The 26,249-nt window shown below is 44.2% G+C and overlaps 1 protein-coding gene across 12 annotated transcripts; it reads right to left on the reverse strand.

Annotated features, from left to right (window-relative positions):
• Window positions 1-498: 498 nt before the first annotated feature.
• Window positions 499-18,029, reverse strand: LOC129047321 (zinc finger protein 468). Of its 12 annotated transcripts, none has more exons than XM_054541157.2 (6): window positions 17,953-18,029; window positions 16,402-16,525; window positions 15,410-15,528; window positions 14,591-14,678; window positions 11,548-11,674; window positions 499-4,151 (listed from the first exon to the last, which is right to left on the reverse strand). In XM_054541157.2, exons 4-6 carry the CDS (start codon window positions 14,603-14,605, stop codon window positions 2,728-2,730), a joined length of 1,566 nt encoding a protein of 521 aa, XP_054397132.2. In that variant the 5' UTR covers window positions 14,606-14,678; window positions 15,410-15,528; window positions 16,402-16,525; window positions 17,953-18,029; the 3' UTR covers window positions 499-2,727. The 12 variants fall into 12 exon arrangements, with proteins under 12 accessions (XP_054397132.2, XP_054397136.2, XP_054397143.2 ...); XM_054541161.2 differs by having other exon boundaries at window positions 14,591-14,729; XM_054541168.2 differs by lacking the exon at window positions 15,410-15,528 and adding an exon at window positions 7,652-7,769 and having other exon boundaries at window positions 17,953-18,028.
• Between the last annotated feature and the right edge of the window lie 8,220 nt (window positions 18,030-26,249).

The raw sequence follows: 26,249 nt of genomic DNA on the forward strand, positions 1-26,249 counted from the left end.
TTTTGGTGCTGAAAATGTGACATCATGCGCAATTTTCACATAATATGTATTTTTTTCATGAACTTCTTGAAGACCCCTTATACTAGCGAACTGTATTCAAGAGGATATTAAAAGGATTGTTGATATGCAAGTGCCACTTATTTCTGAGATACAAGGATGGTTTAACATAGTCAAGCAAATCAATGTGATATTCCACTTGAACACAATCAAAGATGAAAACCACATCATCTCAATACATGGAGAAAAAGCATTTCACAAAATTCAACATCCAGTCTTCATAGAAATCCCAAACAAAATATATACAGAAGAAAATTTACCTCAGCAATACAAAGACCATGTATGAAATGACCACATTGGAAATAACCAATCAGGGAAAATGGAATGCTTTTCCTGTAGGGTCTCACATGATGCAAGAATGCTCTCACCCTTTCTATTCAATCAATACTGGCTGTCCTAGCCAGAGCAATGAAATAGCAAAAGAAATCAAACTCATCCAAATCAGAAAGAAAGAAGTCAAATTTTATTTCTTTGTAGATGATATGACCTTCTGTGAAGAAAATCACAAAAAGTCAACCAAAATGCCACTGGAACTAATAAACACATTCAGTTTATTTGCAGAATAGAATAACAGCACCAAAAATTAGTTGAATTTCCATACATTAACAATAAATAATTTTAAAAGAAAATTAAAAACCAATTCCATTTGCTAAAGAACTTAAAGTAAGAAATATTTAGGAATAAACATAAAAAGTGAGGTTTGTACCTTGAAATCTATAAACATTGATCAAAATGATTAAAAACATGTATAAATAGATATAAACCCCATACTGATTGGAAAAATGAATATTGCTCAATGATTATATAACCAAATGTGATTTAGATTCAGTACAATACTCATAGAAATCTGTATAACTTTTTGTTAAAGAAACAAAAAACAGGCCATGCACGGTGGCTCACGCCGTAATCTCAGCACTTTGAGAGGTGGAGTCGGGTGGATCATGAAGTCAGAAGATAGAGACCATTCTGGCTAACACCGTGAAACCCAGTTTCTACTAAAAACACAAAAAATTACCCAGGTGTGGTAGCACACAACTGTAGTGCCAGCTAATTGGGAGACTGAGGCAGGAGAATCGCTTGAACCTGGGAGGAGGAGGTTGCAGTGAGCCGAGATCACACCACTGCACTTCAACCTGGGTGACAGAGCAAGACTCCATCTCAACAAAAAAAAGAAAAGAAAAAGAAAAAGAAAATAAAGGCTGGGAAAAGTGGCTCCCATCTGTTGGCTAGGCTGTTTTCGAACTCATGAGCTCCAGTGACCTACCTGTCTTTGCCTCTCAAAGTGCTGGACTTACAGGCATGAGCCATGGCCCCCAGTGCAATCCTCTTAACATAAACAGTTTAATGGCAATTAATGCTTGAACTCAATGTTAAGTCAACTCAAACTCAGGTCAAGGCTGATTTGACTCTAATGTCAATTAACGCTTGATGGTTTGCTATACTCACTGCATTTGAAACAATTGTCTCCAAAAGGAATTGTCTGATGGTCTGCAAGGAGTAAAGACCCAGACTGAAGACCCTTCCACACTGACAACATTTATAACATTTCTGTCCAGCATGGATTCTCTGATGCCTAATGAGGTGTGAATGTGAAGTAATGGCTTTGCCACAATCATCACACTTGTGAGGTTTCTCTCCTTATGAATTCTTGTGAACACTTGTGAGGTTTCTCTCCTTATGAATTCTCCTAGAATAAAACTTGACTGAAGACCTTGCCTCAATCATGACATTTATAAGGTTTCTCTCCAGCATGAGTTCACCAGTGAAATGCAAGGCATGGACGATGTCTGAAAAATTTGCCACATTTATTACACTTGTAAGATCTCTCTTCACTGTGGATTCTCCAATGATGTGCAATGGTTGTAGCATTACTGAAAACTTTGTGACAATCATTACATTAGTCAAGTTTCCCTATACCATGGATTGCTTGATGGTGAATAAGTGTTGACTGCCCACTAAAGGCTTTGCCACACTCATTGCACTTGTAAGCTTTCTCTCCAGTGTGAATTCTAGCATGGTTTGCCAGGTGTGAATCATTCCCGAAAGCCTTGTCACAAACCTTACATTTGTACGGCTTTTCTCCAGTATGAATTCTCCTATATATTTGAAGCTGGATTTGTGAATGAAAACTGTCACGTTGTTCACCTTTGTAAGATTTCTATGCAGTATGAAGTCTATGATGACTTGCAAGGCATGATTGTTGATTAAAAACCATGCCACACATTCATTACACTTGTAAGGTTTCTCTCCACTAAGAATTACAAGGTGTGAATTTTGACCTTTTAATTACAAGGTGTGAATTTTGACCAAAGGTCTTGCCACACTCATTACACTTCTAAGGTTTCTTTCCAGGGTGAATTCTAGTATGTTTTGCCAGGTATGCATTATATGCAAAAAGCTTGTCACGAACCTTACATCAGTATGGTTTCTCTTCAGTGTGAATTTTCTTATGTGTTTTAAGGTTTGATTTATGACTGAAAACTTTGTCACATTCCTCCCATTTGTAAGGTTTCTCTCCAGTATGAAGTCTATGGTGATGTGCAAGGGTTGCTTTTTTATTAAAAACCTTGCCACATTCATTACACTTGTAAAGTTTCTCTCTAGTGTGAACTGCCTTATGACTTACAGGGTTGAATTGTGATGGAAGGTCTTGCCACACTCATTACACTATTAAGGTTTCTCTCCACTATGAAGCCTATGATGGTATACAAGGGATGACATCTGACTGAAGGTCTTGCCACACTCATTACACTTGTAAGGTTTCTCTCCAGTATGAAGCCTACGATGGATTATAAGTGATGATGTTTGACGGAAGGTCTTGCCACACTCATTACACTTGTAAGGTTTCTCCCCAGTATGAACTCTCTGATGTTGTGCCAGGTGTGAATCCCTCTGGAAAGCCTTGTCACAAACCTTACATTTGTATGGTTTCTCTCCAGTATGAATCCTCCTATGTCTTTCCAGGTTTGATTTGCGACTGAAAACTTTGCAACATTCTTCACATTTGTAAGGTTTCTCTCCACTATGAATCCTCCTATGTCTTTCAAGGTGTGATTTGCGACTGAAAACTTTGTCACACTCTTCACATTTGTAAGGTTTCTCTCCAGTATGAAGTCTACAATGGCGTGCAAGGGTTGAGAGTCGATTAAAAACCTTGCCACATTCATTACATGTGTAAGGTTTCTCTCCAGTGTGAAGTATAGTATGTTTTGCCAGATATGAATTATATGCGAAAGCCTCATCACAAACCTTACATTTGTATGGTTTCTCTCCAGTATGAATCCTCTTATGTCTTTCAAGGTGTGATTTGCGACTGAAAACTTTGTCACATTCTTCACATTCATAAGGTTTCTCTCCAGTATGAAGTGCTTTGTGAATGAAGAGGGATGAATTGTGACCAAAGGTCTTGCCACACTCATTACACTTGTAAGGTTTCTCACCAGTGTGACATCTACGATGGCATGCAAGGTATCGCTTCTGATTAAAGACCTTGCCACACACATCACATTTATATTGTTTCTCTTCTAAGTGGGTTATATGATGTCTTTTTAAGAGTGAACTACAATTAAAGGATTCGAAACTCTGTATACATTCGAAAGATTTTTCTCTCATGTGTACTTCCCATTTTTGTGTGAGTAATGAAGAATGGAGGGAATTATTTCCATACTTATTAGAAATATGGGTTTTGCGTCTACAAGAAATTCTTTGGGATGTTGAAACTGAGGAAGCATTGTTGATAGACTTTTCAATTTGATTACCAATTTTCCCCTCAGGCTGAGATATGTGCAGTTCAGGCAGATGCGAATGAAAGTTTGATCCAAGCTGATCTTTAACAGGCTTGTTTCCAGCATGACTTTGATCATGTTGGTCTGTATTACCAGTCAACTGTTTGATTTCTGTCATGGGTGCTGCATGGCCATTTGTTTCATCTTCTTTCCACTGAAACTCGAAGTCATGAATGTCTTTCTTAATTTCATGGCAACAAAGTGCTCCACTGTGACTTGCTTGTCTGTGCAGTGTCGGTGCATGGAACACTTCTGTATTGCCTTGCCCTGTTGATGACAATGTCTTCAACATGCATTTGGAAGAGATATCTACAAAATTTAAACACCAATAGGTTTCCAATTAAGTACAGATGGTATATAATACTGAAATGGGTAAATATCACAGAAAAAACAATACTTATTTTCAACTTCCCAAACATGAGCTTCAAAGTTTAGGAACACAAAAGGAGTAAGATTCTTTAGTAAATAAAGGGTGATTACATGTACTTCAAATCATTTCTATGGAAGCCTATTCCCAATATCATGATGAAACACTGACAGGGCACAAACACATCTGGGTCTAAAGAAAGGAGTGTTTTTCCACTGTGACCCTAAAGTGTGTCACACTGTGCAAAATATATATCACTGTCACATCAGAGAAAAATATATATTCTCCATATTCACAGCGTATTTAGGGTATACAATTAAATGCTAAAGAAGCACACAATATACTATATTGGTAAATAATCCACAACAAGCTGTTGTAAGAATAACCAAAATTAGTGGAAATTCTCTATTGTCAAACAATCATAGCACTGACAAGATAACAGAAGATTACAAAAATTAGCCAGGTGTGGTGGCTACACAGCACCTGTACTCCCAGCTACTCCAGAGGCTGAGTCACAAGTATTGCATTAAGCTAAAAGGCAAAGGTTGCAGTTAGCTAAGATTGCACCACTCCATTGCAGCCTCGGTGCAAAATGAGACTCCATCTCAAAAAAAAAAAAAAAAAAAAAAAAAAAAGGCATAGCATGGTGGCTTGTGACTGTAATCCCAGTAACTCCGGAGGCTGAGGAAGGTGGATCACCTCAGGTCAGGAGTTCAACCAGCCTGGCCAATGTGTTGAAATCCCGTCTCTACTAAAGAAACAAAAGTAGCTGGCGTGGTCGCAGGCGCCTGCAATCCCAGCTACTTGGGAGGCTGAGGTATGATAATCGCTTGAACTTGGGAGGCAAAGATTGTGGTGAGTTGAGATTGTGCCACTTTACTCCACCCTGGACAACAGAGTGAGACTCTGTCTCAAAAAAAAAAAAAAGAAAGAAAATGTTAATAACATATTTTTCTGAATAACTGTTACAAAATTACCTATATCCATGTGGAACAGTTATGTTGTGACTTTTTTAAAATTTTTTTGTATTTTTGTTTTTTTGAGTAGAGTCTCACTCTGTCACCCAGGCTGCAGTGTGACAGCATGGTCTTGGCTCACTGCAACCTCCACCTCCTGGGTTCATGCTAGTCTCTTGCCTTAGGTCCTGAGCACCTGGGATTACAGGCACGTGCCACCATGCCCAGCTAATTTTTGTATTTTTAGTAGAAATCAGGTTTCACCATGTTGGCCAGGCTGGTCTTGAACTCCTGACCTCAGGTGATCCACACGTCTCAGCCTCCGAAAGTCCTGGGATTACAGGCATGAACCACTGCACCCTGTGGCACTTTCTGACATTAATGGGGGGAGTGTGTCCGTTATATTGTATACCACATACCAAAAACTCACATATAAATTCATAAAAATCAATTAATCAAATATTGTAACCCATGATAAAACAAGCAAGAAAATAATAAGTAGATTTATACAGACTGAAGAATTCTAAACAATTCCCTCTTAAGAAAAAAGCCAAAACTTGTACTTACCACCAGTACACAATGTAAGAACTGAAATACATGTTAAGATCACTACCTTCTGATAGATGGGGTCAAGAAAACACACAGCTTTATCAGGAACAAGAATTGACTAGCAGCCGGGTGCAGTGGCTCATGCCTGTAATCCCAGCATTTTGGTAGGCTGAGGTGGGTGAATTATGAAGTCAGGAGTTGAAGACCAGCCTGGACAACATGGCGACACACCATCTCTATTAAAACTACAAAAAAATCAGCCAGGCACGGAGGAAGACGCCTGTAATTCCAGCTGCTTGGGAATCTGAGGCAGGAAACATTTGAACCCAGGAGGTGGAGGTTGCAGTGAGATGAGATCATGCCACTGCACTCCAGCCTCAGCGACAGGATGAGACTTTGTCTCAAAAAAATAAAATAAATAACTACTTCTCAAATAAGCTTTGGTAGATGTGGTATTCTCTAATAGGATGTTCCTGCAGATGCAGACCTTGAGGGAATTTAGTCATGGGTGTTGACTTCTCGTGCATAGGACTAGTGCATTTATAGAGACATTAAAGAGCTCATTGCCTGTTCCTCTTTCCACCGTATCAGGACACAGCAGGAAGGTGGCTGGGCTAAACCATGAAGAAGGCTCTCACCAGGAACCAATTTGGCTGGCACCTTACTCTTAGATTTCCCACTTTCCAAATTCATGAGAAATAACTTTCTGTGTCTTAAGCCTCCCAGTTTAAGCTATTTCCTTTTTTGTTAGTTTTTGAGATGCAGTCACACTCTACACCCAGGCTGGAGTGTAGTGGCATGATTCTCCTACCTCAAGTGATTCTCCCACCTCAGCCCAGGGTCTCACTCTGTCACCAAGTCTGGAGTGCAGTGGCATGATCTTGGCTCACTGCAACCTCAACCTCCAGGGTTCAAGTGATTCTCCTGCCTCAACCTCCCAAGTAGCTGGGATTACAGGTGCACGCCACCATACACAGCTAATTTTTGCATTTTTAGTAGAGATGGGGTTTCACCATGTTGGCCAGGCTTGTCTCAAACTCCTGACCTCAAGTTTGAGGTTGCAGCCTCCCAAAGTGCTGGGATTACAGGGGTGAGCCTCAGTGGCCAGCCAGTCTAAGCTTTTTTTTTTTTATTATTTATTATTATACTTTAAGTTTTAGGGTACATGTGCACAATGTGCAGGTTAGTTACGTATGTATACATGTGCCATGCTGGTGTGCTGCACCCATTAACTGGCCATTTAGCATTAGGTGTATCTCCTAATGCTATCCCTCCCCCCTCCCCCCAACCTTTTTTTTTTTTTTTTTTTTTTGAGATGGAGTCTCGCTCTGTTGCCCAGGCTGGAGTGCAGTGGCTCAATCTTGGCTCACCGCAAGCTCTGCCTCCTGGGTTCATGACATTCTCCTGCCTCAGCCTCCGGAATAGCTGGGACTACAGGTGCCTGCCACCACGCTCGGCTAATTTTTTGTATTTTTAGTAGAGACGGGGTTTCGCCATTTTAGCCAAGATGGTCTCGATCTCCTGACCTCGTGATCCACCCACCTTGGCCTGCCAAAGTGCTGGGATTACAGGTGTGAGCCACCACGCCCGGCCAATCACTCTAAGCTATTTCTAACAGGACAGTGAAATGACAGAGACAGGAACAGGAGCATCTCATCATCAACATCACCAAAGGCTGACAAATCTTATTAAACAAAGGAAGTTAAGAGTCCGTAGTGTAAAACTTGCAATACTTGAAGCCATCTACTAGCACTAACATGTTTTAGAAACCTTGCGACAGGCCAGGTGTGGTGGCTCATGCCAGTAATCCCAGCATTTTGGGAGGCTGAGGTGGGAGGATCACCATGTCAGGAGATTGAGACCATCCTGGCTAACAAGCTGAAACTCCGTCTGTACTAAAAAAATACAAACAATTAGCCCAGTGTGTTGGCACTCACCTGTAGTCCCAGCTACTTGGAAGGCTGAGGCAGGAGAATTGCTTGAACCTGGGAAGTGGAGGTTGCAGTGAGCCGAGATGACACCACTGTACTTTAGCCGGGGTGACAGACCAAAACTCTGTCTCAGAGAAAAAAAAAAAAAAAAACAAATGAAAGAAGGCTAAAGAGTAACTCCAACCCACAAGCCTATATAAAGTTCTCCAGATCGGGTGTGGTGGCTCATGCCTGTAAACCCAGCACTTTGGCAGGCTGAGGCGGGTGGATCACCAGGTTGGGAGATTGAGACCATCCTGGCAAACCAACATGGTGAAACCCCATCTCTACTAAAAATACAAAAATTAGCTGGGTGTAGTGGTGCATGCCTGTAGTCACAGCTACTCGAGAGGCTAAGGAAGGAGAATTGCTTGAACCCAGAAGGCAGAGGTTACAGTGAGCCGAGATCACACCACTGCACTCCAGCCCGGGTGAGAGAGTGAGACTCTGTCTCAAATAAATAAATAAATAAATAAATAAAGTTCTCCAGTAAAGGTAAATAAAAAAACAGATAGTCCAGGTGCGGTCGTTCATTCCTGTAATCCCAGCACTTTGGGAGGATGAGTCAGACAGATCACCTGAGGTCAGGAGTTTGAGATCAGCCTGGCCAACAAGGAGAAACCCTGTCTCTACTAAAATACAAAATTAGATGGGTGTGGTGGCGCATGCCTGTAATCCCAGCTACTCGGGAGGCTGAAGCAGGAGAATCGGTTGTACCCAAGAGGCAGAGTTTGGAGTGAGCTGAGATTGCAGCTTTGTACTTAAGCCTGGGTGACAAAAACAAAACTCTGTCTCATAAATACATAAAGTAATTAATTAATAAGAGGACAGATACAGAAACTGGCATATGTACACCTTTTCTTCATAACTAAACTTTTTTCATATTATTTAAAATAAAAGGCACGAAAAACACTGTACATATATGTTAACGGAAATGCAAAATACACAGAAATAATTCTGACATAAATAAAAAAATTGTAGTGGAGAAGAAGTAGTTTTTGTATGTTATGGATTTTTTCTTTTTTTTTTTTGTCTCCCTGGCTGGAGTGCGATGGTGTGTTATCAGCTCACCGCAACCTCTGCCTCCCAGATTCAAGTAACTCTCCTGCCTCAGTCTCCTGATTAGCTGGGATTACAGCCACCCACCACCGCACCTGGCTAATTTTTGTAATTTTAGTAGAGATGAAGTTTTGACATGTTAGCCAGGCTGGTTTTGAACTCCTGACCTCAGGTGATCTGCCCACCTCAGCCTCTGAAAGTGCTGGGATTACAGGTTTGAGCCACTGCACATGTTCAGGTTATGGAAATTTTACATTTCATAATTATGCTATAACTTTAAGATGTTTAACATACCTGCAACAATAACCTCTGCCCAAATATCTATACAACACACTTCACTTCTGCATACTGAAAGGAATGGACACTAACGTTGTTGTTATAGTCACACTGGAATCATGCTTAAACCACTTATATGTTTACTAAGAACTAAAAGATAAAACAGACAAAACTATTTAAAATAGTAACAATGGTTAGGCATGGCGGCTCACATCTGTAATCTTAGCACTTTGGGAATCCGAGGCAGGTGGATCACTTGAGATGAGGAGTTTAAGACCAGCCTGACCAACATGGTGAAACCCCCTCTCTACTAAAAACACAAAAATTAGCTGGACATGGTGGTGAGCACCTGCAGTTCCAGCTACTCAGGAATATGGGGAACAAGAATCCTTTGAGCCTGGGAGGTGGAGGCTGTAGTTAGCCAAGATCGTATCACTGCACTGTAGCCTGGGCAACACAATGAGACTCTGTCATAAAAAAAAGAAAGAAAGAAAAGAAAGAAAGTAAGAGCAGAGAGATAAGCAAGTGCAAACAAAGTGTGAGGAAAAGAGAGATCAGATTGTTACTGGGTCTATGTAGAAAAGGAAGACAAAAGAAACTCCATTTTGATCTATATTAAGAAAAATTGTTTTGCTTTGAGATGCTGTTAACCTGTAACTTTAGCCCCAACCCTGTGCTCACAGAAACATGTGCTGTATTGAATCAAGTTTTAAGGGATTTAGGGCTGTGCAGGATGTGCCTTGTTAACAATATGTTTGCAGGGAGTATGCTTGGTAAGAGTTATCACCATTCTCCATTCTCGGTTAACCAGGGACACAATGCACTGCAGAAAGCCGCAGGGACCTCTGCCCAAAAAAGCCTGGGTATTGTCCAAGGTTTCCCCCAACTGAGACAGCCTGAGCTATGGCCTCGGGGGAATGGAAAGACCTTACATCTCCCAGCCCAACACCCATAAACGGTCTGTGCTGAGGAGGAGCTGTGAAAGAGGGAGGCCTCTTTGCCGTTGAGATAAGAGGAAGGCTTCTGTCTCCTGCCCATCCCTGGGAATGGAATGTCTCAGTGTAAAACTGACCATTCCCATTTGTTCTATTCTGAGATAGGAGAAAATCACCCCATGGCTGGAGGCGAGATATGCTGGCAGCAATACTGCTCTGTTACTCTTTACTACACTGAGATGTTTGTGTAAAGTGAAACATAAATCTAGCCTAGGTGTACATCCAGGCACAGTACCTTTCCTTGAACTTATTCATGATACAGATTCCTTTGCTCACATGTTTCCCTGCTGAACTTCTCCCTAGCTGTTGCCCTGCTACACACCCCTCACTAAGATAGTAAAAATAATGATCAATAAACACTGAGGGAACTCAGAGACTGGCGCCGATGCAGGTCCTCGCATGCTGAGTGTGCCAGTTCCCTGGGTGCACTGTTCTTTCTCTATACTTTGTCTGTGTGTCTTAGTTCTTTTCTGAGTCTCTCATCCCACTTGATGAGAAATACCCACAGGTGTGGAGGGGCAGGTCCCCTTCAGAAAGATGTCCATTCAGAGATGTCAGGACTTAAACTTTCCTTTTCCAACAGAATTCTCCCACTTGCAGAGTTTCCCCACACACTATTTGAAGGTGGAGCTTCCACTCTGCCCATCTGAGCTCTTACCTGTGTTTACACCTGTAATATATTCCCACCCATCTGGATTTTTTTTTGCTATTTTCACTTCACTCTACACAGTCCAGGGCTATTTCCTTTGCTCCAACATGGAGATAACAGGTCAGAGACTCCTGCTTATAAAAAGAGTCTAGAGTCCCAGCCCTAGGTTTCAGTAGGAAAGAACACATTACAGAATGATCTGTAATCTGTTCCACCTACTGCCTCCTTCTGAATGCTTGGGGAGCATTGTAATATGTAATATGTGGACATCGAGCTCTCTTCCAAGAATACTGAGTCAAAAGCACAGGAGAAGCAAACAGGAAACTGGATATCTTTAAAGTCTGCCATAAGGTTTTTTTTTGTTTTTTGAGACAGAGTCATGCTCTGTCACCCAGGCTGGAGTGCAGTGGTATGTTCTCTGCTCACTGCAACCTTGGCTTCCTGGGTTCAAGTGATTCTCTTTCCTCAGCCTCTCTAGGAGCTGGGATTACATGTATGCACCACCACACCCAGCTAATTTTTGTATTTTTGTAGAGACGGGGTTTCTCCATGTTGGCCATGCTGGTCTCAAACTCCTCACCCATAGTGATCCACATGCCTTGGCCTCCCAAGGTGCTGGGATGACAGGCGTGAGCCACCATGACCAGGCTGCCATAAGGTTTTATGCCTACTTTAGTTCTGGAAGCTCCACTGAGCTATCATGAAGAATGCAGAACCTCTAAACAAAGGGGACAGTAAAAGTCCAGATGCTACATCATGAAGTTTTCATTTCAAAATCAATACGGCTTCCATTTTAGTCAAGGAATGATGGGGCTCCCAAGAGGCAACAGGAGAAAATGCAAAGATACACAAGAGCACATCCCCAGGAGGGAAGTTATCCTCACCCAGGGAGACCAGGTTCCTATAATTCTCCAGCATCACGTCCCTGTATAGAGTCCTCTGAGCAGGGTCCAGGCATTTCCACTCCTCCTGAGAGAATTCTATGGCCACGTCCCTGAATGTCAATAGACCCTGAAATGAAAACACATTTTAACCAAATGGTTATGAGAGGAGATCTTATCTTTACAGAAAATGAGAGGAGGAGAGAGGGGAAAGCATGGATTTAATTGTAGTGAATGTTTTGACAAATCCAAGAAACGGATTTCTCACCACATGATGTCTCACCAGATGTGTTTTATTACACTTTTTGAGTATAATCAAGACATACTTTCAGTATAAATTTCTTATGTTTGTGAAAAATATAAGAAATAAACAAATAAAAAATCAATGTAGGGTTCCTGTTATAAAAATGTTTGAAACTTTATTGACACACCAAAGGAGGCTGAGGCAGGATAATCACTTGATCCTGGGTGGCAGAGGTTGCAGTGATCTCAGATCGCATCACTGCACTCCAGCCTGGGCAACAGAAACTCCGCCTCAAAAAAAAAAAAAATTAGCCGGGTGTGGTGGCAGGCACCTGTGGTCCCAGCTACTTGAAGGCTAAGTAGGGAGGATGGCTTGACCCTGAAGGTGGAGGTTGCAGTGAGCTGTGATCCCACCAGGGCACTCAAGCCTGGGCAACAAAGCGAGAGCAAGACCCCATCTCAAAATAAAATAAAATACATGAAAACAAAATTACTCAAAATACAAAAATCAATCGTGTATATATATGTTCACAAAATAATAAAACCTACAGAGACTCACAAAACACTAGATGTTAATACAAAGGGTTGTCATTTGTCCCAGATTTTCAAAATATATACATATGTGTATATATGTATTTGTATGTATATGTGTGTGCATGTGTGTGGGGATGTGTTATGTACATATATAAAGTATACACATATATAAATAAAAAAATAAAATAAAAATAACTATTAGGTACTGGGCTTGATACCGGAGTGATGAAATAATTGGTACAACAAACCCTGATGACACGAGTTTACCTCTGTAACAAGCCTTCACATGTAGCCCCAAATGTAAAGTAAAAAATATATAAAAATTTTTTTTAATTTACAATGGAATTTTTTTTTTTAGATGGAGTCTTCCTCTGTTGCCCAGGCTGGAGTGCAGTGGTGCAATCTCGGCTCACTGCAAGCTCCATCTCCCAGGTTCAAGTCATTCTCCTGCCTCAGCCTCCCAAGTAGCTGGGAATACAGGCGCCCGCCACCACACCAGGCTAATTTTTTGTATTTTTTAGTAGAGACACGGTTTCACCATGTTAGCCAGGATGGTCTCCATCTCCTGACCTTTTGATCTACCTGCCTCAGCCTCCCGAAGTGTTGGGATTACAGGCATGAGCCACCGCACCCGACCCAGAATTTTTTTTAAAGTCTCATAAAGATGCAGAAATACACGTGTACGAGACTTGCTCTGACACCTAACACAGAACTGACAGTAGCGGCTCCCCAGTGAGGTTGGAAGGAGGGTGGAGGATGTGACAGGGAAATGAGAAGCCTTATGGGAAAGGGTCTAAGCTGCAGCTTTGCTTGGAGTTTTACCACAAAACAAATATATACATCACGTGATGGTGAAATATAACCATTTGTATTTAATAATAACTGGTGGGGTTGGGCACGGTGGCTTGTGCCTGTAATCCCAACACTCTGGGGGGCTGAGGTGGTCAGACCAGGTTAGGAGTTCGAGGCCAGCCTGGCCAGCATGGTAAAATGCTGTTTCTACTAAATACAAAAAAATTAGCCAGGCGTGGTGGCACACACCTATAATCCCAGCTACTAGGTGGGCTGAGGCAGGAGAATCGCTTCAACCTGGGAGGCAGAGGTTGCAGTAAGTTGAGATCATGCCACTGCACTGAAGCCTGGGCAACAAAGCAGGACTCCATTTCAAAATAATAATAATAATAATATTAATAGGTGGAATGAGAATACAGCTTTCTCCTCTAGGATAAAAAAGAAGTACTGCTCACATATTTGAGAAAAATTGTAACCATTTTTACCAAAAGCACTTGTTTCACAAGCCTCTCCATAGTAACACCACTGTCTTCATGAGCTTAATGTGCTAAGAACGGTTGAATGAATCTCCTGCTGTTATTTACATTGATTTCATATTCTTAAAATAATGAAGGAATAGGCAAGGCACAGTAGCTAACGCTTGTAATCCCAGCACTTTAGGAGGCCAAAGTGGGCAGATCACCTGAGGTCGGGAGTTTGAGACCAGTCTGACTAACATGGAGAAACCCTGTCTCTAATAAAAATACACAATTAGCTGGGCATGGTGGTGCATGCCTGTAATCCCAGCTACTCGGGAGGCTGAGGCAAGAGAATAGCCTGAACCCAGGAGAAGGAGGTTGCGGTGAGTTGAGATCACGCCATTGCCCTCCAGCCTGGGTAACAAGAGTGAAACTCTGTCTCAAAAAATAATAATAATAATAATAAAGGAATCATTCATGAATTTTCATGTTTATGTATGAACTTTCCATTCTAAGTAGTAAGATTTTTGGAGTCAGAAACACAGTAACTCACTCAATTACCTAAAAATGTGGTATAAAATCAGGGAGAAAAGATTTTCCCTTATTGGTCTCCTTTTCTAGAATTTACCACGTACTTTGTGCACATTAATACATATCTCCCATTGGCAGCTGCTCTAATCCTGGTCCACAGAGAGCTGACAGTGCATCCATATGTGGCCCCTGAACAATCCCTGCTGCCCAACAGCACGGACACCATGGGACCCTCACCCCGTCTCCATCCATGTCTGGGTGTGAGCCCTTCCCAGGACCATGCCCAGTGCAGCCTCTTCCCAACCTCTTGTCACTGGGTCATGAGAGATGGAATCTAAGTGAGATAAGAGGGACTGAGGGAAGGCATGGGTGAGTGTGAGCAAACCTGTCAGGCAGGATGCTTCAGACTCAGAGAAGATTCCCAACTCCAAGGCCCAGGGTATCTGAAAGGAAGGAGACAGAACAATCCATGGAGAATATCATCTCACCTGAGGAAGAGCCATCCCTGACTCCTTTGCTTTCCTCTTCCTCTTCTGGGTTTCTTCCTCACGTACCAAGAATCTTTAGAAGTCAATCCTGAATGTAAAAATTATGTTGTTTATTGCTCAGAATCAACACATCCCCTTCCTGTAACACAATGACACAAACAAAAGAGATCTCACCCTGAGGAAATACAGTCCCCTCTGCTGCCCACTGCACCATGAACAAAAAATTCCTACAGGAAAACTCCCACTCTCCTCCTGGAGAAGCCCACACACATGCTGCAGCAGTGGGGAGCTGGGCTAGGATGAGCTCCCCTTCATGAAATCTCTACCAAAAATACAAAAACTTAGCCAGGTATGGTGGTGCATGTCTGTGTGTCATTGGTCCCAGCTACTTAGGAAGCTGATGTGGAAGCATCACTTGAGCTCAGAAGTTTGAGACTGGCCTGGCCAACATGGTGAAACCCTGTCTCTAATAAAAGTACAAAAATTGGGCCAGGCGCAGTGGCTCATGCCTGTAATGCTAGCACTGTGAAAGGCCGAGGTGGGTGGATTACTTGAGGTCAGCAGTTCGAGAGCAGCCTGGCCAACATGGTGAAACCCTGTCTCTACCAAAAATACAAAAAGTAGCCAAGCTGGGTGGGCATCTGTAATCCCAGCTACTCGGGAGGCTGAGGCAGGAGAACTGCTTGAACGTGGAAGGTGGAGGTTGCAGTGACCTGAGATCATGCCACTGCACTCCTGCCTGGGTGACAGAGTAAGACTCAAAAATAAAATAAAATACAAATACAAATACAAAATTTAGCAGAGTATGGTGGCACACACCTGTAATCTCAGCTACTTGGGAGGCTGAGGCACAAGAATCACTTGAACCCAGGAGATACAGGTTGCAGTGAGCCAAGATCACAAGACTGCACTCACAGCCCGGAGGACAGAGTGAGAGTCTGTTTGGAAAAAAAAAAAAAAAAAGTGCATTTCTGTTGGGATTGACACAGAGATAAGGAAACTTGAGTAATGTGATAGACACTGGTGGGCAGAGGGAACTTCAGATGGGGGTGGGAGGACATGGGAGACAGCTCTGAACCTAGACCTGAAGGAGAAAGGGACAGTGCCATCTTCATTTAGAAACATTGAATAAGAGCAGGGACAACGACCTGAGACAGGAAGGATTTTGATGTTTGAAAAGAGAAAAGCAAATGTGACTGGGGCAGAGGGAGTCGTGAGAGGAGGGCAAGCTCCCAGGAGGAGGCTGGACACTGGCAGGGACCCTAAACACAGGGCTGTGGAGCCAAAGTGAAGAGTTGGACTTTTGTCCTGGGGAACATGGGAAGCAGGTGGAGGGTTCCCTGCCAGGGACTGACATGACCTTCTTTAGATGTAGCTGTGATATTCTAATACAGAGAAAGGCCTCTGAAGATCCTCTCTGTTTCTGAGTCTAACACTCTGTTTCTTCCATTCTATTGCCTTTTTTTTTTTTTCATTTTTGGGGTACTGCATCTCATTGAAAATTCTAATTACAACTGGGCACTCCCCTCTCCCAGAAAAAAGCCACACCCAGACACAGCCTCTATTTTGCCAATCATTTCAGGGGTCAGGATCACTCAGGTTGAGCTTTTCTGGTCTAGGCCTTCATCGCAAAGATGCAGGGAGGCTCACTGGGGCTCAGAGCTGGAAACATTTTCACGAGGTTACCCTGAGAAGGTCTGAGATGAGTGAGAAGCTGTGCCTGAATTCTTACATGGGGGCCTGGAAGGGCTAATGGGATGGGTTGGTCTTATCATCCCATCCTTAAAATTAGAGAAGCATTTTTCACATACCTGGGTTAAAGAAAATTCTTTTGAAAGGTTCTGATGAAATTGACTCCCAACATGGAATTCTTCCTTACAAGAAAATCACAGTAACATTTATAAAATGCAGAAGTGTAAACACACAGCTCTTGACCTTGAAAACAGGGAAACAGAGTCAGCTGTAGAACTGACATAAGCAAATTTTTTCAATCAAGAATACGTGGGTGGACAGCTGCCGTGGGTCACACCTGTAATTCCAGCACTTTGGGAGGTGGAGGTGGGTGGATCACCTGAGGTCAGGAGTTTGAGACCAACCTGGCCAACATGGTGAAACCCTATCTCTACTAAAAATACAAAAATTAGCCGGGCTCCATCATTGCAACTTATTTAGCCTCTTGTTGGTCCTTCTCCCCAATCTTTAGATCGTCCTCAATCTCCATGAATTTCTGCCTCTTATCCCATCTCAGCGCCTCCTCTCCTCTCCCTGTTAAATTCTCTCTTCCCTGTTATAATCCCCCGGACCCAATCTGGCACCCCAGATCCCCTCCGCACCCCAGATCCCCTCTGTCCTCCCTGCTGTGGTTCTCCCTCTGTTCTCCTTGCCACCAGCATCACTCTGCTGTGTGCCCTGGCTCCACATCACTCCTCCTCTTCCTCACTCTGATGAGCCTCCACATTTCTGCCCCTCCCTGTATCTTGCTGTCTGTCCTTCATCTCTCCGTACATCTTGCTTTTCTCTACATTTCTCCAGTTGCTTTTCTCCTCCTGCTTTCTTATCTTTTATCACTTTTGCTGTCTCTTAGCAAATCCCTCACCATCCTCTACTTTGCCATCTGTTATGGGTCTTTCTCATTCTTCTTTTCTCTGTCTCAGGTTTTCTACTGCTCTCTCAGTCCCTCTGTCTGTCTCCTGATCCCTTTGGCCCACACAATCACATGAGGGTTTGGAGTAAGACGCCTGCATCTCGGAGGAGCGCATTTTCCGAGAGCTGGAGATGGGCAGGCAAGAACACCCTGTGTCACAGGACAAGACCCGGGCACCTCTCCAACGCGGGCTAAGTGGAACCGGTGACTGCGGAGGGGAGACCTGGGGAGCGCCAGGGCCCAGCAAGAGGAGGAGGCAGGTGGTGGGCGAGGACGCCTTCGGACAAGGGTGGGATCCGCAGGATCCCAGGACCAGACAGAGACCGGGGCCTCCCCGGGACTGGAGTCGCGGCGCTGTGCTCCAGGAACCGAAGAGGGTGAGGCTGGGAGGCGCGCAGGGTGGGGATACACCTCTAGGGTGAGGACTTTAAAAAGTGCAGTGCGGAAGGAGTCAAAAAACGGCTTTGAGCAGGAAAACTACGCGATAGGAAGTGTATACATTGCCCTATAGCAGAAAGACCGGGGACGGGACTAGCCTCAGGGCGACTTTAAACCTAAAAAGAAGGGACTTCCGGACTCCCAGTAGAACATCTCCATTTGCTCTGAGTGAAGGAAGAAAGGCGAGAACTTCCAGCTCTATGGAGACCCCACGTCCCATGTACAGAAGTGCCCGGGACCTGGGGAGCTCAGACTTCATACAACACAGAGCAAAACTCACCGCCGCGGTGTGACCGTCACTCCACTGGATCCGCTTCCTGGTCTGCGCGAATCTGCGCGCGCAGGACAGAAACCAGGCCTGGGTGGAGCCAAGGAGGAGGTGAGCGGGGCCTGGGTGAGGTGTGGGCGGGGCGCGAAGCGAGAGACCTTGCCCTTTAGAACTGGCAGAGGGCGGGGCCGGAGCGGGACCTGTGAGTCTCAGCCTCCTCCCAACCCCTGTTTTCCGGGTTTTGGCGGCGAGAGCAGCCAGGAAGGCAGAAAGATAACTCAAAAGCCCTGGAATAGTCTGGGAGGAGGATGCAAACTAGAATGTGAAATGCAAAGCCCTGCCTGGGCGGAACGTACGATTTCATGCTGACGGCCCACAGAACAGAATAGAAATCCTCTCCCTTTCTATTCTCCATTCACTCGGGAGGGAGAGTCCACCCTGTGCTCAGCTTCAGAGACTTCCCTAGGGCCAGAGCCTGGGACGCAGGACGGAGTGCTCAGGCCAGGGAGGAGTGAGGTCACCACCTGCTGCTTAAACACAGCAGTGATGCGGGCACGGCCGTGGGAGCCTGAGGTCCCAGCTACTCAGGAAGTAGTGGCGGGAGGATCGCTCAGCCTGGGGGTCCAGGCCAGCCTGGGCGACAATGTAACATTCCCTCCCGCAGTCTTTCTTTCTCTTTTTTTTTTAATTTTTAAAATAAAATTTTCATTAGGCCGGGCACGGTGGCTCACACCTGTAATCCCAGCACTTTGGGAGGCTGAGGCAGGTGGATCACGAGGTCAGGAGATCGCGCCACGCTGGCTAACACGATGAAACCCCGTCTCCTCTAAAAATACAAAAATTAGCCGTGCTTCCTGGCGGGCGCCTGTAGTTCCAGCTACTCAGGAGGCTGAGGCAGGAGAATGAGGTGAACACGGGAGGTGGAGCTTGCAGTGGGCCGAGACGGAGCCACTGCACTCCAGCCTGGGCGACAGAGCCAGACTCTGTCTCTAAAAATAAATAAATAAATAAATAAATAAATAAATTTGCTTGTGTGAGATAGGGATACAACATTACTCTTCTCCATATGGATATCCAGTTAGTTGTCCCAGCACACGTGTAAAAGAGATCTGTTACTTTCTCCTTTTTATTTACATTTTTTCTTTTTTTTTTTTTGAGACGGAGTATTTCTCTGTCACCCAGGCTGGGGTACAGTGGTGACATCTCGACTCACTGCAGCCTCTGCCTCCTGGGTTGAAGCGATTCTTCTGCCTCAGCCTCCAGAGTAGCTGGCATTACAGGCACACACCACCATGCCCGGCTAATTTTTCTATTTTGGGTAGTGTCGGAGTTTCATCATGTTGGAGAGGCTGGTCTTGAACTCCTGACTTCAAGTGATCCACCTGCCTCAGCCTCCCAAAGTGCTGGGATTACAGGCATGAGCTGCTGTACCTGGCCCAAGAAATACTCTTTACTTCGCTTTTTAAATGTTGAGAAAATACAGTTGAAAACTAAAAAATCTTCCCCAAAATGAGAAATCATCTTCAAGACAAAACAGGAAGAAATGAAAACCATTTTATTGATAAATAAGCCTTAGACCAGTATGTGTTGGGAAATAGAGGCAAACAGCTGAGAGGTTGAAAAGAGAAAAAACTTCAGTGCAACCCATTAAGTACATGTTTTCCAGATAAACACTAATCAGTCCTCAGGGAAGAGGACTTGACAACACCCTTGGTCACACAGAGTTCATCCTGGCTCTACTTGGTAATGGAGGTGACCATCTCTGTCAGCTAGTTAGCTTCATGCAGAAGGAGGGGAAATACTTTAACCCACATCTTTTTCACAAGTGTGAGTTTTACAACATGGCAACAGGTGCCCTCTCTAGTGAGGCTCCTACAATCCGACAGAAACTGATGTCAGCAGTAAATAATAAAATTTAGAATACATGATTAATTATAGAGTTTATTTGAACACAAAGCTTGAGGATAGCCACCTGGAAACATCAACTCCAAATGAAGGGGGCCTGTGTTCCCAAGTAGAGACATTAAGGTTTCACACACAGGGAAAGACAGAGAAGCTTTAGCAGAATCACCACATTTTCCATTCAAGACCAGTGCATAGGGTGCGGCAAGTTGATTGGTGACGGATTGATACACTTCAAGGAAGGTTACTTTATCCCTCTGTAAGAAGGGACAATGATGCCAAAAGGTCTTATCTCTGGGGCTGGTTAGTCTTCCTATTTACAGGTAAACTTTTTTTTTTAATTGATATTAGGAAACTAAATTTTATTGCACTACACGCTACCAGTTACAAAGTAGGGCATCCTCAAAAACAAAGGAAATGCCTTTTCCTTAAGTTTTTCTTTTTTTTTTTTTTTGAGATGGAGTCTCGTTCTGTGGCCCAGGCTGGAGTGCAGTGGCCCAATATCCGCTCACTGCAAGCTCCACCTTCTGGGTTCATGCCATTCTCCTGCCTCAGCCTCCTGAGTAGCTGGGACTACAGGTGCCCACCACCATGCCCGGCTAATTTTTTGTATTTTTAGTAGAGAGGGGGTCTCACCGTGGTAGCCAGGATGGTCTCGATCTCCTGACCTCGTGATGCTCCTGCCTCGGCCTCCAAAAGTGCTGGGATTACAGGTGTGAGCCACTGCGTTCAGCCTGTTTTTCTTATGTAGGCGCCTAGGTAAAAACTAAGATATGTCTACTTGCCGGTCTACTGACAGTCTAACAGAATTTACTATTTTGTTGATTTAAAGATATCCTTAGTTGGTCCCGGTGGCTCATGCCTGTAATCCCAGCAATTTGAAAGGCTGAACCACGGGGATCACCTGAGGTCAGGAGTTCCAGACCAGCCTGGACAACATGGTGAAAGCCTGTCTCTACTGAAAATGCAACAATTAGCTAGGTGTGGTGGCACATGCCTGTAATCCTAGCTACTCAGGATGCTGAGGAAGTAGAATCGCTTGAACTTGGGAGGCAGGGGTTGCAGTGAGCTGAGATTGTGCCATTGCACTCCAGCCTGGATAACAAGAGTGAAACTGCACTATAAAAAAAAAAAAGGTCAGGACTGTGAAACCCTTCCTGCAGGAACCCTCCATATACAGGTAGCAAAGTCAACACACTCAGAGGCAGCCAGCATGGCATTCTTGGTAACAGTGAAAAACTGGGAAGGACTCACATGTCTTCATTCAGAAAATGCTCCAAGGAGGATGAAAAACAGCAAGCTATCTTGTTTCCTACCTCAAAAATGTGGAATATTTTAAGACTTGCAGGATAAAATACCACAACAAAACATTTATCATGTTGAGCTCAGTGGCTCATGCATGTAATCCCAGTACTTGGGAGGCTGAGGAGGGAGGATCACTTGAGGTCAGGAGTTTGAGACCAGCCTGGCCAATATGGAGAAACTCCATCTCTACTAAAAATATAACCATTAGCCAAGTATGATGGCACCTACCTGTAATGCAGCTACTCAGTTGGCTGAGGCTAGAGAATCATTTGAACCAATGAAGCAGAGGTTGCAGTGTGCTAGTAAGCTCCAGCCTGTTGACAGGGTGAGACACCTGTCTCACAAAACATACAAAAGACAAAAGAAAAAAAGAACTGACTAACAGTGTCAGAGGGCTGAATTATGATGTCACGACTACAGTTAAATAACAGCCAGGCAATACTGCAATTCTATATACACGCATTGTCCTTAGTTATCTAGTTCACTATGCATAAGGTATAAAACATAGAATGTGTACTGGGAAAATTGATAAACTGGGATCAGAGAAAACATAGTATAAAGCAAATTGTAGGCCGGGCGCGGTGGCTCATGCCTGTAATCCCAGCACTTTGGGAGGCCCAGATGGGCGGATCACAAGGTCAAGAGATTGAGACCATCCTGGCTAACACGGTGAAACCCCGTCTCTACTAAAAATACAAAAAGAATTAGCCCGGCGTGGTGGTGGGCACCTGTAGTCCCAGCTACTCAGGAGGCTGAGGCAGGAGAATGGCGTGAACCTGGGAGGCGGAGCTTGCAGTGAGCCGAGACTGTGCCACTGCACCCCAGCCTGGGCGACAGAGCGAGACTCCGTCTCATAAAAAATAAATAAATAAATAAATAAATAAATAAATGTACAATAAAAACATAAAAATAATGCAGGCTCCCTGGTCTGAATGTTCATATTCGCCAAAAGCCATGTTCGGATTTTTTTTTTTTTTTTTTTGAGACGGAGTCTCACTCTGTTGCCAGGCTGGAGCGCAGTGGCACGGTCTCGTCTCACTGCAACCTCCACCTCCTGGGTTCAAGCGATTCTCCTGCCTCAGCCTCCCAAGTAGCTGGGATTACCGGCACATGACACCACACCTGGCTAATTTTTGTATTTTTAGTAGAGATGGGGTTTCACCATGTTGGCCAGGCTGGTCTTGAACTCCTGACCTCATGATCCACCCGCCTCAGCCTCCCAAAGTGCTGGGATTACAGGCATGAGCCACTGCACCCAGCCCTTGTTCGGATTTCTTATTCTCCAATAGGATGTTCCTGCAGATGGGGCCTTTGAGAGAATTTGGTCATGGGTGTTGACTACTCATGAATAGGACCAGTGCTTTTATTTTTATTTTTTCTTTATTAATTTTTGAGAAAGAGTTTCACTCTTGTTGCCCAGCCTAGAGTGCAATGGCCTGATCTTGGCTCACTGAAACATCTGCCTCCTGGGTTCAAGTGATTCTCCTGTCTCAGCCTCCCATGTAGCTGGGATTTCAGGATGTGCCACCACACCCAGCTAATTTTTGTATTTGTAGTAGAGATGGGGTTTTACTATGTTGGCCAGGCTGGTCTTGAACTCCTGACCTCAGGTGATCTGCCCGTCTTGGCCTGCCAAAGTACCGGGATTACAGGCTTGAGCCACCGCACCTGGCCATTTTCTTGTGTTCAGTAGATTCAAGGATTCAGCACGTTGGACTGACTGGTCCCAAACTCCTGACCTCAAGTGATCTACCCACCTGAACCTCACAAAGTGCTGGGATTAGAGGTGTGAGCCACTGTGGCCAGCCATTCTAAGTTGTTTCTGACAGGACAGTGAAATGACGGAGACAGGAAAAGGAGCATGTCATCGACATCAGTGAAGGCTGAAAACTCTTATTACACAAAGGCAGTTTACAGCCTTTAGTATAAAAGTTGCAATGTGTGAAGTCATCTAATAGCACTAACTTGTTTAAAAACCTGGAGGCATCCAGGCATGGTGGCTCACGCTTGTAATCCCAACACTTTGGAAGACTGCGGGGGGTGGATCACCTGATGTTGGGAGTTCGAGAGCAGTCTGACTGACATGGAAAAACCCCATCTCTACTTCAAATACAAAATTAGCTGGGCATGTTGGTGCATGCCTGTAATCCCAGCTACTTGGGAGCCTCAGGCAGGAGAATCGTTTGAACTCAGGGGTCGGAGGTTGTGGTGAGCTCAGATTGCACCATTGCAGTCCAGCCTGGGCAGCAAGAGCAAAACTCTGTCTCCAAAAAAAAAAAAAAAAAAAAAATTCTGGAGGCAAATTAACATTATTTCTCAAAAAAGTTCTCAAATAAGTACAGCAGGCCCACAGTGTTCATGTACATGACCCCAATTTGCACATACAGTAAGGAAGGGACAAACTTGATCCTGGGCCTGAAGGATCCCACAACATGTTTCTAAGCACAAAAGTCCACCAAGAAAGTACAGAAAACAACCAGTCACAAAAATGCAAGGAGAACAGAATGAAATATTACATGGGGGATACAAGGGCTGAGCTGGGACACAAGGGCTGAGCTGTGCTGCTGACAGTGGTGCTAAAGCCATCCCTCATGGATCATGAGCTGAGTCATCATGCCCTGCACATGTTGATTTAGGCAGCCTCCTATAATTTTGTCCAGTGGATGAATAAGGTCTTGCCTTACTCAGGGAGAGTGGTGTTGGAGGGGAGGGCTCACGGGGAAATTGGGGTGTTCACTATTACAAATCAATAGGCTGGAAAGCAACAGTATTTGCATCCAGATCAATGTACCCTGTGAGGCAAGGCCGGGAAAGGAGGGCAAGGGTGGAGGCAGGAAGTAATGGGCATGTGGAGAGATCTTTGTGCATGCACGTCTGTGGGAATATAATTCCACTAGGATACACCAAATCTTTAGCTTGGAGGAAAGTGGAACTAATTTAGCAAATGGTAAAATATTGACCCAAGCTTAAATATGAAAATTACAATACAGGCAAGGGACAAGAATGAATGAGATCCAAAAAAGCAGCAGTATGGTGGCCTGAGGTGAAAGCAGTTTTACATCTCTTAAATTAAATGGCCTCTGATTTCTAGTTTCAAGTGTATATGCAACAATATACCTTGTATAGACTCCAGAATTTCATCCACACACACAAAAATGAATAAAGTCTATGAGGAGTACAGCAACGAAGGAGACCATGGATGTGAAGAAGGATCCCCTGGCTGAGTAGGTAGAGATGTGTCTGTGAAAACAGACAGGCCGAGCACAGTGGTCCATGCCTGTAATAACAATAATAATAATAATGACAGGGTTTTTTTCTTTTTTTTGAGATGGAATGTCACTCTTTTGCCCAGGCTGGAGTACAGTGGTGTGATCTCAGCTCACTGCAACCCCTGCCACCCAGGTTCAAGAAATTCTCTTGCCTCAGCCTCCTGAGTAGCTGGGATAACAGGCGCCTGCCACCGGGCCTGGCTAAATTTTCTGTTTATTTATTTATGTATTTATTGAGACAGAGTCTTCCTCTCTTGCCCAGGCTGGAGTGCAATGGTGCGATCTCGGCTCACTGCAACCTCTGCCTAATGGTTTCACACCATTCTCCTGCCTCAGCCTCCCAAGTAGCTGGGACTACAGGCACCCATCACCATGTGTGGTTAATTTTTTTTGTATTTCATTAGAGATGGGGTTTCAACATGTTAGCCAGGATGGTCTCGATCTCCTGACCTCTTGATCCACCGGCCTCAGCCTCCCAAAGTGCTGGGATTACAGGCGTGGGCCACAGCGCCAATCCTAAATTTTGTATTTTTAGTAGAGACAGGGTTTCACCATTTTGATCAGGCTGGTTTTGAACTCCTGAGAACCTGCCTCAGCCTCCCAAAGTGCTGGGATTACAGGCATCAGCCACCATGCCCGGCCCCTTCTTACTATTAACTCATTATTGTGATAGTTGATGACAATGAAAAATACTTAAAATAGCCGGGTGCGGGTGCAGTGGCTCAAGCCTGTAATCCCAGCACTTTGGGAGGCCGAGGTGGATGGATCACGAGGTCAGGAGATCAAGACCATCCTAGCTAACACGGTGAAACCTCGTATCTACTAAAAATACAAAAAATTAGCCGGGAATGGTGGCAGGCACCTGTAGTCCCAGCTACTCAGGAGGCTGAGGCAGGAGAATGGTGTGAACCTGGAGGCGGAGCTTGCAGTGAGCCAAGATCGGGCCACTACAATCCAGCCTGGCCAACAGAGCCAGACTCTGTCTCAAAATAAAAAAAGAAAAACACTTAAGATCATTACAATTATTATAAAAAATAAAACTTATGCCAAATGTTGTGTTTTCTACATAAACCATAGGCTTATCCATCCACGTATTCATGCACACCCATCACATCATGCCGTTACATGTGTGGTGGTGCACACCTCTAATCTCAGCTACTCGAGGTGCTCGGGCAAAAGAATCACTGTAATCCAGGAGGCAGAGGCTACAGTGAGCCAAAATCTCACTGCTATACTCCAGCCTGGGCAACAGAGGGAGACTCAACTAAAAAAAAAAATACAATCAATGATGTGATAAAGCATTCTATACCACTGATGTGTATCTTCACTTTCCATTCCATTCCAAGTCATTAAAAATGCAGAGTCTAGCCAGGCACAGTGGCTCAGGCCTGTAATCCCAGCACTTTGGGAGGCTGAGGTGAAAAAACACAAGGTCAGGAGTTCCCGACCAGCCTGACCAATATGGTGAAATCCCATCTCTACTAAGAATACAAAAAAATTAGCCAGGCATGGTGGCACATACCTGTAATCCCAGCTACTCGGGAGACTGAGGCAGAAGAATTGCTTGAACCCAGGAGGCAGATGTTGCAGTCAGCTGACAGCCTGTCACTGAACTCCAGCTTGGGCAACAGAGTGAGACTCCATCTCAAAATAAATATATAAATGAAACAATTAGCCACTTGTGGTGACACATGCCTATCATTCAAGCTCTTTGGGAGGCTAAAGTGGGGATTATTTGAGCCCAGTAGTTTCAGGCTGCTGTAAACTCTAAATTGTGCCATTGTACTCCAAAACTAAGCCACAGAGTGACATTTTCTCCCTCTCCCTCTCCAA

Source organism: Pongo abelii, chromosome 20 (assembly GCF_028885655.2).
Source record: "Pongo abelii isolate AG06213 chromosome 20, NHGRI_mPonAbe1-v2.0_pri, whole genome shotgun sequence".
In the NCBI taxonomy this organism is placed as follows: Eukaryota; Metazoa; Chordata; class Mammalia; order Primates; family Hominidae; genus Pongo; species Pongo abelii.

Bases quoted from the DNA above. Each gene is read 5' to 3' on its own strand.
- LOC129047321 (XM_054541160.2), bottom strand. The intron at 4,152-11,547 runs GTGAGGATAACT...TAAATTTTGTAG, and splicing joins TAGGAACCTGGTCTCCCTGG to ATATCTCTTCCAAATGCATG.